This window comes from Vigna unguiculata, chromosome 11 (assembly GCF_004118075.2).
Source record: "Vigna unguiculata cultivar IT97K-499-35 chromosome 11, ASM411807v1, whole genome shotgun sequence".
In the NCBI taxonomy this organism is placed as follows: Eukaryota; Viridiplantae; Streptophyta; class Magnoliopsida; order Fabales; family Fabaceae; genus Vigna; species Vigna unguiculata.
This window is the reverse complement of record NC_040289.1, coordinates 28,884,073-28,901,403: the sequence shown is the minus strand read 5'-3', so window position 1 is coordinate 28,901,403 and position 17,331 is coordinate 28,884,073. Positions and strand designations below refer to the sequence as shown.

Genomic DNA, 17,331 nt, shown 5'->3' with positions numbered 1-17,331 from the left:
TTCCTGATCAAAGGAGGCACAAGCTTGAAGACAAGACTATACGAGGAATATTCTTGGGATATAGCACACAATCAAAAGGCTATCGAGTTTACAACCTACAAACAAAAAAGCTCGTCATTAGTCGAGATGTTGAAATTGATGAAAATGCTTCTTGGAATTGGGAAGAAGAAAAAGTTGTTAAAAGCACCACTTTAGTTCCAGTGCAACAATATCAAGAAGAAATTCAAGAAGAGGCAGAAGCTTCAGGTACGCCTTCTCCACCTCCATTAGAAGATTCTTCACTAGAGTCCACTCCAAGACGAGTAAGATCTTTGGTAGACATATACGAAACCTGCAATATGGCCATGATTGAGCCTAACTGCTATGAGGAAGCATCAAAGCAAGAAATATGGGTCAAGGTTATGGAAGAAGAGGTTAAAATGATTGAGAAGAATAACACTTGGGAGCTCGTAAACTGTCCTCAAGGAAAAGACATCATTGGAGTGAAATGGGTATATAAAACAAAGCTCAATCCTGATGGAACTATACAAAAGCATAAGGCCAGATTGGTCGCAAAAGGATACTCACAACAACCAGGAATCGACTACAATGAGACATTTGCTCCAGTCGCACGACTAGATACAATAAGAGCTCTAATAGCCCTAGCAGCACAAAAAGGATGGAACATCTATCAACTAGATGTCAAATCAGCCTTCCTAAATGGAGTGAACGAAGAAGAGATTTATGTTGAACAACCTCAAGGCTTCATCAATAAAGGCAATGAAGGAAAAGTACTAAGACTAAAAAAAACCTTATACGGCTTGAAGCAAGCTCCTCGAGCATGGTATAGCAAGATTGATCAATACTTCATCAATCAAGGATTCAGGAGGAGCAAAAGTGAGCCAACACTATATATTAAAGCACAAGGTCAGTATCACCTCATTGTCTCCTTATATGTCGATGATCTTATCTATACAGGAAACAATTTGGAGATGATGAAAGAATTTAAAGAAGACATGATGAAGACATTTGAGATGACCGACCTTGGGTTGATGAACTATTTCCTCGGTATAGAGGTGAAACAACAAGAAGACGGCATATTTATCTCTCAAAAGAAATATATTGAAGCCCTATTGAAGAAGTTCAAGATGTATGATTGTAAACCTGTCGCTACTCCATTGGTGGTAAATGAGAAACTACAAAAAGATGATGGAGCACAAGAAACAGATGCATCACGCTACAGAAGTTTGATTGGAAGTCTCTTATATCTCACAGCCACAAGACCAGACATTATGTATGCCACAAGTCTTCTATCAAGATTCATGCAAAAGCCAAGTCAGATTCATTATGGAGTAGGGAAAAGAATTTTAAGATATCTACAAGGCACAAAGGAGTTTGGAATATGGTACAAAACCATGACTGACTCAAGGATCATTGGCTACACCGATAGTGATTGGACAGGATCAATAGATGACATGAAGAGCACCTCAGGCTATGCTTTCTCGCTTGGATCGGGAATATTCTCTTGGGCATCAAAGAAGCAAGCAACTGTTGCACAATCAACAGCTGAAGCAGAATATGTGGCTGCTGCTGAAGCAACAAGTCAATCTATATGGCTTCGAAAGATATTCAAAGATATGGGAGAGAAACAAAGTGGACCTACTACAATCAACTGTGATAATAAATCAGCTATCGCAATGACGAAGAACCCAATACATCATAGTAGAACAAAACACATAGCAATTAAATACCACTTCATCAGAAAAGCGGAAACAAATATGAAGATACGACTTGAGTACTGCCTGACAGAAGATCAAATTGCAGATATCTTCACAAAGGCCTTACCAAGACCAAGATTTGAACTACTACGCGCTATGCTTGGAGTTACCGAATTTGCATCAAGGAGGAGTATTAAAGTATAATGCAAATTCTAGAAGAATCTAAAAAAATATAAGATAGAGTTATTGAAATGTAAAGAAACTTCTAGAGTATTGGAGAAAAGCCTAGGATAGAAAGAAAAATCAAGAACATTCAACTATGTAGAAAAATCTAGAAGTATTTGCATTAGTTCTAGCTAGGAGTTTCTAGAATAATCTATGGGTCTATAAATACCCATGTATCCTACCATTTTGTAACATCAAGAACAACTAACACAACATCCAATACAACTACTCTCAACTACAAATACACTTTTCTAACTACTACTTTCACACTCTACTATCTACACATTTTCTCTATCCCTTCAACTATCCCTTTCACAACCTTGAATTACTATCAGCAAGTAGTCAAGCATGAGATTTGAAAAGTAATTAAGAGAGAGTTTTCTATGGTAATTAAGAGGAACTTTTTAAGGAAACCATTTTTGACTAGGAAATACATGATTTAACAGTCTTCATAAGTAAAAATGGGCAAAGTGTTCATGGTTACATTCATTGGTTTAGTCTATGACAGAATGCAGGACTTACCTATCGCTAACAAATCTCCACTTTTCAATGTCCAATCCGATGCATCCATACCAACATAAAAGAAGATAAAGGTTTCAAGAACAAAAGAGAGACTTGCAAAAGCATGTCTGTAACAGCAAGAAAAAACAAGTTGCAAAAGAAGTAAGAGAAGAACTTGGGGAATGGAACCTTTGTATAGTTGCAAAGATTTTTCTGATTGGGTTCAAGCCAAACACTATTTGCATTCAACTCCAAGCAGTGGAATGTGGGAGTGTCCTGATTTTGATGATGACAAAATAATTGATGATAACACGAGAAAGATAGAGATAGAGAGAGAGAGAGAGAATTACTTGAAGTTCTCTTCTCTTAATAATCTTCTTGACCTCTTTAAGCATGGTTATTCCACTTGTATCAACGTTTCCAACACTTGCCAATAAAATTAAACTACAACTCAGACTGAAAAGTCTAAAACAAAAAGTGTTAACACATTCTTTATCATTCCTATAATTAAATTCACAACATTACAAATGTGACTCATTCAATAGGAAGCAGAGACCTTGAGATTTTGTAATAATTTCTAAAAAGTTTGACCAGTAATAGATAATGCAATCAAAACATCCAGTTAGAGATTATCTGTGATCAATGTTTTTTGTTTTACTAATAATTAATCAGATGTGAGCTACCACATTAACAGGTCCATAACTCACCACTCATATCCATTATAACATACTGCAAACTTCTCTCTCCAATAGCTCTGATTCTGTTTTCTTCTTCATCAATCAGATTATGAAGACACTAAAGCTCCATCATTTCTTGGAGAGAAATTCAAATGAAGAAAATGTGAAACTAAACGAACAAACCTGAATCTGTTTTCATTGCCGCACGTGATGACAGTATAAGCATTTGGATTGCCTATTAATTTTGTACCAACAAGATCCTTAGCAGTGAATAGTTCTACCTTGAAAGGGAATTTTAAAAATGCAACCTCAGTTACCGTCAGTATATTCTCACACACACACACACGAGAAAATCTTCGCATGAAAAAATTATTAGGTAGTCTTAGGATTACACAGTATCCATGGTTCCAATTCCTCTGTGTAGTTTTATTCAAAAATTCAATTCACCTTATTGAAACTATGATGATCTGCGATTATCTAATATTTTTCCAAACGAAAGGAGGTATATTAGACTAAACGTTGCTAGAAAAAACAATACCATTATCTGGTATCCCGAACTAGTCTTTGAACCCCCTTTATGTTGTTCCATCAACAAAGATACGCAGAATTGCATGTGAAAACGATAAAAATTACTCCAAGAAGTAATTAACGTGAAAATTTAGATACACTAAGTTATAAACCCAAAGAGTATTTTGGTTCTTCACAAATGAAACACCATCCATATCAATTGACAAGAATGTGTTTGGAAAGACACAAAAAGCTATAACCTTAACTTGTTAAAACCACGTTTGGAAATAGAAAAACACATTGGAGACGAAAGGAAACACATCAATAGATACATCAAAATCATGTTAGGTAATTGAAACTCTTTGAAAGTGGTGAGCTAATTCATCATGCAGATTCAGTTTTCAATTCAAGCAAGCAAACATTAAGTAAATTCATCATAATCTAAAGCGAAAGTTGAGGTTCACAACAATACTCACTTCCAGGCTAGAGAAATTCCACTTGTATTGAAATACCCTCCGCAAGTCCTCCTATAAATATTTATTACCAAAATGCAAGAATCATTTGACGCACAATTTTACAATATGAAACAAATATCACTGCCACTAAATAGGATCAAGAACCATAAGCTACAGTTCAAACCCTTGGCAAAGACACATAATCAACTTAAAAAAGAAGATGAAATTGAAATATTAGGATGTAGCAGTACTAAATTGCTTTTGTCTTCGAAGTATTCGTCTTGCTTGGGAGGCTTAATTTTAGGGGATTCCTTCTTGCGTTGCTTGGGCTCTTTAGTCCATTTCGCTCTCTCTTAATCACTCAAACCTAATACACCACAATAATTTCAAATTTGTTTACACATTTTCACATACTTGCGAAAGTAATGAGAGAGAAAGAAGAATGAGAAAGAGACTAACTAGAGAGACATCAAATTGCTCTACTGGTGTTGGATCTTGAGCAAAGATTACAAACACCGAACAACTGGCATGAAAATGCAGCAGTAGTTCTAGAAAATGCACCACACACTAGAAGGAGGAAGACGCACTCTCGAAGGCAAGAAGCGTTAGACGCAACCCTAGTTCTGGAAGACGCACAAAACATTAGAAGGAGTAAGGTGGAACCACCAAAAGGAGGGAGATGCACTATCGAAAGCAAGATGCACGCAACCGTGGTCTGGAAATTTTTTTTCTAGGACACCAATTCGAAGAGAAGAAGAGATGACAGAAGGAATAAAAGAGGGAAGCCTAAAAGAACAAGCGAGAAATCAAAATTCTATCTATCTTAACTGGGGTTTAATAGAGAACCTATGTACTTATCATTAGGGTTGGGCAAAATAAACCAAACTGCACTGCATTATTAAAAATTGCACTGAATTAAAAAACTGTTCGCATGAACTGCACTGAATTGAAAAACAATTCAGATGAACTGAACTGTTATTCTTAAAAATAAACTGGACTGAACTGCACTAAACTGCACTGCATTATAATATAAACTGAATTGAACTGTTATAAACTGAACTATTTTATGAACTGCACTACGTCAGAACTGCACTATTTTTGGACTGAATTACACTAATTTTTAACTTAACTACACTATTTTTGAACCGTTTTTGAACCGAATTGCACTGATTTTGAATAAACTTCACTCTTTTTGAACTAAATTGTACTATTTTTGAACCGGATTGCATTGATTTTGAATTGAATTGCACTATTTTTGAACTGAATTACACTATTTTGAATCGAATTGCACTAATTACATATGATTGTACTACGCAATAATAATCTAAAGTTTATAATTTGAAAATGCTTAGAAAATAATACTTGAAATATGCATCATACTTCAATACACCAATTAAAATTTTTATAATTTTTTTATTTATATTAACGTTTTTTGTAAATTAAAATGTAATTAAAATATTAAAATTAATATAATAAATATAAATATCGGTATTAACTTATTTTTATATTTTAAAATCTTATGTAATATTACTTTTTAGTTTTACAATGTTTATTATGTTGCGTAAAATTTTTTAAAAGGATTTATTTTAGAAAATTCTCAAAATTAATATTTTTTTAACATTTGTATTCATTAATATTTGTGTGAAAAATGTTATAGAAATTTTATGAAGTTCTAAAATTAATATTTTAAGAATTTTTTAAAATAAATTCTCTTTAAAAAAGTTGATGCCACATAATAAATATTTTAAAACTAAAAAATAATATTATATAAGATTTTAAAATAAAAAATACGTTAATACCAATATTTATATTTATTATACTAATTTCAATATTTAAGTTACAAAAAACTTTAATATAAATAAAAAATTATAAAAATGTTAGTTGTCACAAAATTTAATTTTTAAAAATAACTTCTGTAAAATCATAACATAAAAATAACATTACATAGTAAAATTCATTCAAAATAAAATAAGATATTGAATTAATTTATAATTTTTTTAATAAATTACTTATAAATATTTTATATTTTTCTCAAAGAAAGAGTAAAGAAAAAAATTAAGACAAAATAAAATAAATATTTCAATATGAAAGAGAAAGAATAGAACGTAAGATATAGAACACATAAGTCCAATTTTTATCCTAATACTAATATTTTATTTGAGGTATTTTGCTCTTTCAATCTACTGTAGTTCAATAGTTAACTTAGTTAACTTAGTTAACTTAACATAAGTTGAGTTTCTTAAAACTGAACTATTTTATAGTACAGTTCAATTATTATTATAAATAGTTTAGTATATTTTAGTTTAATATAGTACAATTAACTATAGTTTAGTATAGTTTAGTAAATTATGCCCAGTCCTACTTATCAGGAGTTTAAAAAACCTCCAGTGTGTATGTTTCTTCCCGAAAGTTATTATAACCTCCACTAAATAACCTAGATAAAATTAAATTTTTTTGTAGTGTAACAACAAAATAAAACCTCTCCCCTCCCATACCGAACTTTTGAAACATGATGTTTATGATTTATAGATGTTTATGTTTTTACAGTAAAATTAATATTAACTTATGAACAAAATATTTAATTTCTATTATTAGAAAATGAATACGAAATAATCGATTCTTGAACATAAAAAATATATATTTATTTTAGTAAAAAAATGATTCTAGTGTATATTGTTTATAATATTCCATGTGATGTTTCATCGGTAGTTTTCACAAAAATTTATGGCAACGACACCGACAGTTGAATCTAACCGAAGACGGCATGAATTGACCTTCACCATAAAAGTGTAGATACCTAACAGGGTAAAGTGACGACAAAATGCACCGTCTCAATTGTTTCATTTTATTTGGGAATAATTTGGAGAAAAGTACCTGATCATGTTACTTTAGTCCGTATGAGAATGATTTTCAGATTTAACTCAAATATCATTTAACTTTATATGTACATTTTATAAGATAATAAAATTACATTTATAAAATTAAATATAAATAATTTTTATAATTTTATTATATATGGTTATTTTTACAATAATTAATATCCGATATTACGGACGCCACATCCAACGTTCTTGTAGTTGCTCACGCTTTAATGACGTTTCGCATTCGTATTTCTACTTTCAATTTGGTGATCCATGTTCCTTCTCGATCCAAAAGGTGAGAAACCTTTATGGATGAAGATGAAAACTCGAGAGAAGAATGAAGAGTTTCCCAGCAGCCCAAAACATCTCCAAGAACCTTTCTGGAGCACCCTATGCGATTTGTAGTCGTAAAAACGTGAAAGATGATGAAATTTTAGTGTCGAAACATGTTCAAATATTCAATTTTCCAATGTGCACTTCCTAGACAAATTGAGCTTAAAAATGTACTTCTACAACGTATAACCAAATGATAATTCTTGATAATTTCTTCACTCTTCTAAAATTTTATATTTTTGATATATTATTCAATATTCTGATATTTACTTATCTACAAGATATTTTACAAACAAAATCTGAAAAATAATCTTTGTCAAAATTGTTTAATAAAATATTTCTTATCTAAAAAAATAATAATAAAAATATTAATAAAAAAAATTATTTATCTTTTTCAAAATTATTTAATAAAATCTATTATTTAAAAACAATAATAAAAAAGTAAAATATTTATATAATGTCAATTATCACACACATCATTCTGCTTTTAATCTCTGATAATTACTGGTACAGTGATGTGAACAAAAACACTAAAGAAAAGGTACAAGACTAATCATATAAAAAGGAAAGCGAGGGACATACACAGTTAAGAAACAATTTGAAAAAACATTTCATTGATTCCATAAGTCCATAACATAATGAAATACAGAAAAACTGAAGGGCCTTTATTGTTGCAGTGCTGCTCCTTCCCACCACTGGAGTACAGTCCATAAGAAGTTAAGTGTTAGGGATAAATCTCAACCAGAGACCTCAAACCCACCACTGGAATTATCTTGTAGTCACTGAAACCAGCAGAGAAAATGATCTTAGCCCACTCTTTCTCGGTTCTCTCTTTTCCAGCATACAACGCCATCACAACCATATCAGCCATCAGCTGTGTTTCAGTTGATTCATGATCAACCTTTTCACTCTCCACCACTATGTCTATCGCTATCACCTTCTTCTTTACTCCCTCCTTGCATTTCTTCAGTATTCTCACACACTGCTCGTCATTCCAGTCATGCAATATCCACTGCATCATCAATCAACTCAATCAGGGACCAATTTCCAAAACAAAAACCTTTTAATAATCAAATTTTACCTTCAACAGAACGGCATCTGCAGGAGGAACCCACTCAAACATGTCACCTCCAACAAATTTTAAGTTGTCAGATCCTTGTAACCCGGCAACAACGTGTGGGAGATCAAATACGGTACAGTCTATGTGAGGGAATGATTTGGCAATCGCCTTTGCCATGGTACCTGTGCCTCCCCCAACATCAACAACTGACTCCAACCCCTTCAACACTCCCCCACACCTCTCAATCACCACATTGGAAACCAATTCAGCGTCACTCGCCATCGCATCATTGAAAAGCTTATTCAGTTTTTGATCACGCCCAGCGTAGTCCCATATTTTCATCCCATGCGCTGTGTGGAATGGCGAGGGATCATCATTCCTGAACCATGTACCCAATTCATGATATGGCTTTGTCAAAATTGGATCAAGCATGGCATGCAATAAAGGTGTCACACTCAAGGGGTTGTCCTTAAGTAGCAAAGTGGATGCATCAGTCAACGCATAACCCACTTCAAGCTCATTCTCATTCACCTTCACTTCAGAGAAGAACCCAGAATGGGTCAAGATTCGCATCAACCGGTAGATGTTGTTGGCTTTGGAAGGATTCATTGATAGTGAAGCAGTGAGTTGTGAGAGTGGCATGGGTTCACCATGCTTGTGTATGATGTCAGGTATTTCCAAATCAATTGCACATTTTAGGGACATGGAACTTATGAAGCTGAAAATGTGATTCCAAACATGGGTTTGAGCAGCAAGTAGTTTTGAGACACGATCTTCACTCTTGCACTCCATAGTTTTTCTGCCTTAACTATACTCTATAAGTAGGTGGGTGGATATGTTGTTTCACTTTGATGAAACCTCATATTAGTTTTGGTCTGTATTTATAAGACAAAGTGTGTTCTACCTACGAACATCCTAAAGCCAATACAAGAACATAGGTTCACTAACAATTGCTTTCGTGACCTTGGTGTTGATATTAATTATTGGATTGAAACTTTACCATTAAGCTAAAACATATAGTTAGGTCAACTCTTTTTACAAGATTCTAACAATTAAAGTGTCATAATTTAATTGTGACTTTATCCACATACATTTAAGGAACAATAGATGTACCTTACAACAATTTAATTATTATTATTGGATCACACGACGATAATTTAATAATATTTAAAGTTAAATTATCACAATTTTAACATGTGGTCAAAACGATCTACAATGTAATAATTATTCTTATATCTATCAACATTTTCTACCATTTTGCTTAAAACAAATAGGCAACACTCATTACATAATCATTATACAAAAATGTGACTTATTCCTATTTTACATAATTATTCTTTTAATTATTGTCATGTTATTGTGTAATCTATAAATATAAAGGAAGAAGATTCATAATATATAGTATAACTAAATAAGAAACATCAGAACTTACAATTTTATTTTGTTGCCTAAATAATCAATGATTTATAAGATTTGACATTTAATAGTTTTAAGTCACAACTTGTATGTTCGTAGAATTTTTTATGTTAAAACGGTCATTTTATACAGATGTAGTCTAAAATAAAAAATAGTGTGGTGTGACTAACATTACAGTTGATTATTCCGAAATTAACAGGCAAAAGCTATGCACGCGTTCTTATTAATCCGTAAATTAAATCACATTATATATTTGATGTTTTCAAGATGTGTGGTTCTTCTCCGGATAAACATATAGAACTTATTGTGCCAACAAATATTAACTAATTCAATCTTACGTAGAAGTCATTATCTCTCTCCTCTCTCTCTATATATATATTTTATGGAGGAATTATTATAAAGATTGGTGTATCTATCATTCAAGCGTGTATCACCTACTCTTGTCAACAAATAGTATCCATTTGTACCTTCTGAATTAAAAACTTCAAACGAATTCTGACCTAATTTTCAACTTCGCTGTGAAGGTTATTTTGTTTATTCTAATCGGTTTATAATTAAGTTTTGCTAAAAACATTATAAACTATTTCAAGTAGACTATCTTTTGGTGGATTTGTGACAAAATTAATAATATGATCTCAGCGTATCTCTGCGATATTTGCCCGTCTTATTTTACAACAATATATTTGCTCTATCGCGTGTTCAATATATCCGCTCAAGTTTTCTTTATTTTTATAATGTTATTTTAAATTTTATTAAGAAATGCAACACATGTTTAGTGATTGCACCATTGTAGCGAGAAAGACGTCCATGGTAACCAAAAGTTTTATTAGCAGACAAAACATCTCTCTCAGTGTTAAAAGTAACTTTTTCATATGATCACATTAAATTCATCACAAAATGCGATGGATTACGTGACGTTATAGTTAATTTTGTGATAATACTTGAATAATACATATTTGTGATACGTTTTCTTATTACAAATTAATTTGTTAAGAAAATTCTCGCCACATAAAATTTTTATAAAACAAATTAATAATTTTTTAGTGACAGATATTTGTTTTCCTTTATCAGAAAAAAAAAAGCAAATATATTGAATAGGGAGAATTGGGTTATCCCAATCCATACATAAAGTAATATATATACAAAAAGAAAGATAAATGGCAGAATATAACTCTTCCTCTCTAAATGATATTGCAAAAAACATTATATGACTACAACCCTATTGAAGACTAAACTTTACATTGTAGTTCTTTTTCTATAACAATTCCAAAAGCATTTATTCAAAAAATCCTCCATGCAAATGTATACTTGAATCAAGCATAGTCTTAATTCTTTTCATCGTAGATTTTACGGTCTTCAGTGGATCATCCAAATAATCCTACAACCATGCAAAAAACACAACTAAGAATCCCTCAACAAAAAAGCCACAACATCATACAAAACAAAACACATAAAGACACATAATGGTGACACTCACTCATTACGCTTTTCAAAGCATGCATAAAAGAGCAATTGAGTTTTAGATATTAAGATTAGAGTCACATTGATTTTAGACATGTGGTTGGCATAAGCACCTGTCTGAATACGAAAAATATACCTATTTGTTATCTAGACCCATGTTTTAATTTGTGTCAAAGAAAACATTTCCTCAACATCTACTTTTGCATTCTTATTGTTCCTCTTGTTCCAAATACCCAAAATCGTTGCCACCCAAATACATCTCCAAACAATATTGCAAATTTTACTCAATCCTAGGTGTTCGAATTGGAGAAAATGAATCTCAGCAAAATTATGATGTATTGAGTAGATTCCTGGCCAAGAATCACACATTTTCCACAAGCGTGCAGCTATCATACAACTAAAAAATAAATGTATGACAATTTGGCAGTGGGAGGCGCGAGCAAACTCGTTTTGGAGAGCTTGGAGGTGTGTTAGGGCTTGTGGGAACGACTCCTTCTTCCTCCTTGTATCTCTTTCTCTTCCATTTCTTCCATTTGCAAGCTTGAGCTCTCCATGAAAATGGAGAGCTAAACCCATTTTTGTTGGGGTTAGATGTAGCCACTACACTCTTATGTAATTGCAATGCTTTGAATATATAAATGCCTATTTCATTGAATGATAGTCTTCTTGTTTCTTCACTTAATGCTTGCATTGATTTAGCCATCCATTGCATGATTTTTAGTTCATTGGGTGTGGAAATATCTTTTGAAACCTTGATTTGGAACAAGAAAACTCAATGGAGCTTGTACCTAGGAATGGGGCTTGACCCATTGTATTAAACCTTAGTGCATAAAGAAAATTTGCTTATTAAGAGTTCAAGGAATTGACTCTTAATAAGGAAATTTAGGCTCAATCCATTAAGAAATTAGGGTTTGAGTAAAATTGTGGGTTGGCATTAGCATATTAATGCAGAGGATGTAAAATTGTAGTTGCATGAGAGCATAGTTGGTGAATTCTAACCCTGACAATATCAATTCATATCATTTCTAACTTTTTCCATTCACTAAGTGCCTCTAACTTCCAAAGTTCAATTTTAATCATTTATGCAAAATTTAATTTCATACATGAAACTCAAAATATGGATTCATTCTTTAGTTTAAATTAATCACTAATTACGCAAATATTTAGTATACATGAGTCTCTTGGGAAACGATATCCCGGTCTTACCGGTTACTACTTGCGCGACCTGGTACACTTGCCAGAGTCTTAACAAGTTTTTGGCGCCGTTGCCGGGGACCTGTGTCTAATACTATACTATTGTGTAATTTTTGACTAATTTATACTTAATTCTTTTGTTCATATTTACTATTTTTTTTTAGCTTTATACACACGTTATTTGGGCTAACTTGTAGTTCGAGCTTGTTTTTGTTGTTGTTCTATAGTGTATGTAGGGTAGGATCCGTACAAGGAAGACTGTGTCTTCAGAACTACTCCTTGCAGATCTTGAGATAGAGAAAACTGCCCACAGAAACAATAGTGCCACAAGAAGACGAGCTCAAGCACAACAAGTTGCCCCTTACTCTTCTGCTTCAGACACTCTTTAATCCACTTCTCAGAATCTTGACTCATCTTTAGAGGAAGAAATGGATGAAAATCCTCATGGTGACGGTAGAGGTCGTGGCACTTTGGAAGATTATTTAGCGCTCACAAGCCCTATCAAATTTAATAGTATTGCTTGGTCGACCGTCAATGCCACGAATATGGAGATGAAGCTAGCTCTCATTCACTTGGTCCAGAGTAATCAATTCAATGGATTAACTCATGAAAATCCATACATTGATCTATCAACTTTCTTGGAGATATGCAACACGGTGAAGATCCATCAAGTACCAGATGAGGCCATCTACCTAAGTTTATTCTCTTTCTCATTGGCGGGAAATGCTAAAGCTTGGCTAAACTCCTTCCCACAGAATAGCTTAAATGATTGGGATGATGTAGTGGCCAAATTCTTGAACAAATACTTCCCCTAGTCCAAAGTTAACAAGGGAAAGCAAGAGATATTTGCATTCCAACAAGATGTTGATTAGTCTTTAGGTCAGGCATGGGATAGATTCAAAAGGCTGCTAAGGAAAACTCTCATTCATGGGTTTGATCAACCTACACAACTCACTCTTTTCTTGGCAGGCCTTAAATCCCAGTCAAAGCTGATGTTGGATGTCTCGGCCGGAGGAAGTATCAAGTGGAAGACGCTAGAGGAAGCTTATGAGTTTATAGAGAATATGACAGCCAATGATAATGAAGCTTACACCGAGAGAGTCCATTCTCAGAATAACAATCCCATCAGTAGCCAAAATTAAATAAATTCAACTCACACCTGTGTTGTGGCAATTGACTTTCTCACTAGTTTGTTCGTTCGGTACCAAATAGGGATGGCAAGAGGGTGGGACAGGTACAGGTATCATGATCACATCCTCATCCCCATAATAAAAATTCATCCTCATTTCCATTCTCAAACTCAGTGGGTATACAACTTTTGACCTATCTCCATCCCTACCGGGTAACAGGTATATTCTTATACACATACCCATACTTATTGTTTTATTGTTCCAAATATCAATTAAATAATTTTTGTAAAAAAATTTAAAAATCGCACCAAAATAATCATGATACTATCAAAATATTCAATATTAAAATAACACACTCTTTTATCTTTTCATGATATCAAATATTAAGAAAAATATTATAGTAGTATAAATCTCAAATTGAAGTATCAAATAACAACTACAAAAAATTCAAATAATTATATAAAGCTAAACAATTACACATTACTAAAATTTTATAATAACCAAAATATTTATTAATTTTACAAATGGTCAGTGATTTCATTTGCATTCAATGCACCTAGACATAGCAAAAAAATGAAAAATTAGATAAGATACAATAATTGAAATTGAAAATTTTAATTACTAAAATAGAATGCACCTAATCAGATTTATTTTCACTCATGAGAACATCTTTTTCTTTTAATTTTTTAACACCTATAAACACCAAATGTAGAATATTAAATGAGAATTCATAAAATAATACTAACAATAATTATTAATAAATTTGAGTAACTTACCTGGATGGTTAATATCTGACCACCAATACTAAAAATAGATTTAGAAGCTACAATTGTTATTGGAATAGCTAAAATATCTCTTGCAATTGGTTGAAGGGTTTGAAACTTTAACCCATTTGTTTTCAACCCTGATAGAATATCAAATTCTTGTGTAACTCGAAAATTATCTTCTTCCAAAGTAATAATCCAACTTTGTTTTCATAACTACAACTCTAGATTTTTACTTTTTTTCTATAAACTATGTAAATTAATTTTTGCATAATTATCAACAACCTTTCCCAACTCCATCGATGTAGCTTTATAAAAAGAAATTTCATTCTTTTTTTATTGATATTGCAAAACCAAATCATAGCATATTTGACGAATCCTACTAAGTTTTAGATCAAAATCAATATCATACAATTTATAAAAATAATATTCTAACATGTCCATCTTGTATCTTGGATCTAAAACTGAAACAATTTCCAATATATCATGAATAACACTCTAGTAAACTAACATAGGTAACACAAAAAAAAAAATCAAACAAAGTAAAAAGGTTAATTTCTTTTTTTAACAAAATATAAAAGGAAAACCAAAAATCAAGTTTAAAAATATTTCAAATATTTTTTATACTATTAAAAAATTATATTATACCACTTAAAAGAAATAACACAAATAACAAAATTAAATTAATAATAATTCAAATTTAAACATAGATTCTTCATCTTTTAATTTTGAATTAAATTAAGGGTTTATGCAATTGAACACTTAAAATTGAAAGTCAAAAATTCTCATGAAACAAAAATAAATAATAAATAAAAATATCATAAAGGAGCAAAGATAATTAAATGTGTTACACAAATTTGATTTAATGAAATTGAGAATATCCATTTGAACATAATACAACGAAAAAAAAAATTATAATTAAGGTTGTGATAAAAGGAAAAGTACCTTAAAGATTTGCTTAAACCTTAAAGAATAAGCCAGACAATTAAGAGAGACCAAGAAAAAGTGTATAAACAAAGTAAAAAAAAGAAGAGCTAAAAATTAAGAGTCAAACATTCTCATGAATATATATATATATATATATATATATATATATTATAAGAAGTAAAGATAATCAAATGTGTGACCTAAAAATTCTTTGATAAAATGAAATTGAGGAACACCTATTTGAACATAACCACGTATGAAAGAAAAAAATTGTGTAATAAGAACAAGAAAAATTACCTTAAAAATTAAATCTTGAAAAAATAAGTCAGACAAAGGAGAGAGTAAGAAAAAGTGTATAACCAAAAATTGAGAGAGTAAGAAATATGTTATGTTTATATATATTATATTACCTAATAAATTATAGATACTTTAGTAATTTAAATGGGGATGAATATTTGGGCGGGGATATGTATATCCCCTTCCCCTTCCCCATCCCCATTTCCAGCTGAAAATTTCAGGTATTACCCATATCCAATTACTACGAGAATTTTCCGTCAAAATAGAAACGGATTTGGATGATACCCATAGACACAGGTATATTTTCCATCTCTAGTACCAAATGAACCTGCCACAAATATTAGCATATAGGTAAGTATTAGGAAATACCAATAGTTAGCTAAGTAGTGAGGATCGAAGTTGGTCCCAAAGAAACCATAAAACAAAGATCAATAATGAAGTAAATTTCTTCTTATCAAAGAATTGAACTAAATAAAACTATCTTAAGTGAAAGAAAGCATTTAGAACATCGACGGAAGCTTAAAAGACATGAAGAATGCATAAATTAAAGAACAACATATTATTTAACACTATCAACAACAAAATCCAAAACCTAAAAAAGTGGGGATAAATGTAACCAGGCAATGACTTTGGTGTAGAATTAATTAGTAACTATCAATTGTTTATCACATCAGAAGCAAGTGAGAAAACTATCTTTAACCAATAAAAGCTACACATATATCATGAAGATGGGATAATATGTTACCTGGTGGGAGAAGAAGGCATAATTACTTAATTAAGAAATTAATTAAGAGCATGAACATAATGTGTGCATATATACCCTTACCCCCAATACGTTATGGCTCCCCTCGTCCTTGGTCGGCGAAAAACGGATTGGGTCGAGTTGGTCTGCTATTCGAAACGGGTCGGAACTCACCCCACCACTTTTTCTTTTTAATTTTTATTTATTATACCTTTTAAAAAAAATTTAACTTATTTTTTAAATTTTCTTTTAACTTTTTTAAAATTTTTGTTTATATATATAAATTTGTTTACATTAATAAGAAAATTTATTTATTTTAATTATTTTTAATTTTAAATGTAAAAACAAAAAACAGGTTGCTGGGCTAGGCGGATCAAGCTACAACAAATTAGCAGATTGGAAATTCTAACCTATCCTGCTCTTTTCTTGGTGGGTTGGCAGGCTGACCCAACACGCTGGTCTGCTTTTACATGCCTAGTTTATGGGGGATAAATAGGAGGATAGGTGGAGGAATTTTAGGGAGACCTCACTTTTGACTCCATTAGAGGTGTTGGCCATTAAGCTCCTATATTTGCATCTCAACTATCACTTTTTCTCTTCTTTCGTTTCCTTTATTCTCAACAACTTCCGTTAAATATTAATAGTATTAGTTAACTACATTTGTAATTCTTATATAGGTCCGTAAATCTCTAGGCCATCTCCTACATTCTAGATTTTAAATCCAAGACTAGTGAAACTAGCTAAAACTCGACTTACCACTTATGCGTAAAGTGGAAATCCTCAAAGAAGCATTACTAGTGATGGGTAAACTTGGGTTTTGTATATTCATTAGGCTTAAGCCCCAAAATCACTTGCATGATAGTATCAAGTTTTAAAAGAGTTATCAGACTGTGTGATCTATTGGCAAATGCATAGTCATTTGTAATATAGTTGAATGGAGGTTATCGTATCTACATATATTTAACAAGTATATTAGTACATTTGGGGATTTTGTATTTTGATAGAAAGTACATGTTGATATATAGATTGAGTGGAGTGAATGCTAGATTCAGTTTATATGTACGACTTAAATGCAATTGTGATA

At 31.8% G+C, this 17,331-nt stretch overlaps 1 protein-coding gene and 1 long non-coding RNA gene across 2 annotated transcripts; both read right to left on the bottom strand.

Moving 5' to 3' along the window:
• Nucleotides 1–4,081: 4,081 nt before the first annotated feature.
• LOC114169947 lies at nt 4,082–4,834 on the bottom strand. The gene is made up of 3 exons (XR_003601025.1): nt 4,522–4,834; nt 4,314–4,429; nt 4,082–4,134 (listed from the first exon to the last, which is right to left on the bottom strand). It is a non-coding gene; the product is annotated as an uncharacterized LOC114169947 (long non-coding RNA).
• A 3,008-nt stretch (nt 4,835–7,842) lies between these two features.
• LOC114169946 (probable O-methyltransferase 3) lies at nt 7,843–9,206 on the bottom strand. Its single transcript, XM_028055355.1, has 2 exons — nt 8,338–9,206; nt 7,843–8,268 (listed from the first exon to the last, which is right to left on the bottom strand). Exons 1-2 carry the CDS (start codon nt 9,106–9,108, stop codon nt 7,981–7,983), a joined length of 1,059 nt encoding a protein of 352 aa, XP_027911156.1. The 5' UTR covers nt 9,109–9,206; the 3' UTR covers nt 7,843–7,980.
• Nucleotides 9,207–17,331: the final 8,125 nt, after the last annotated feature.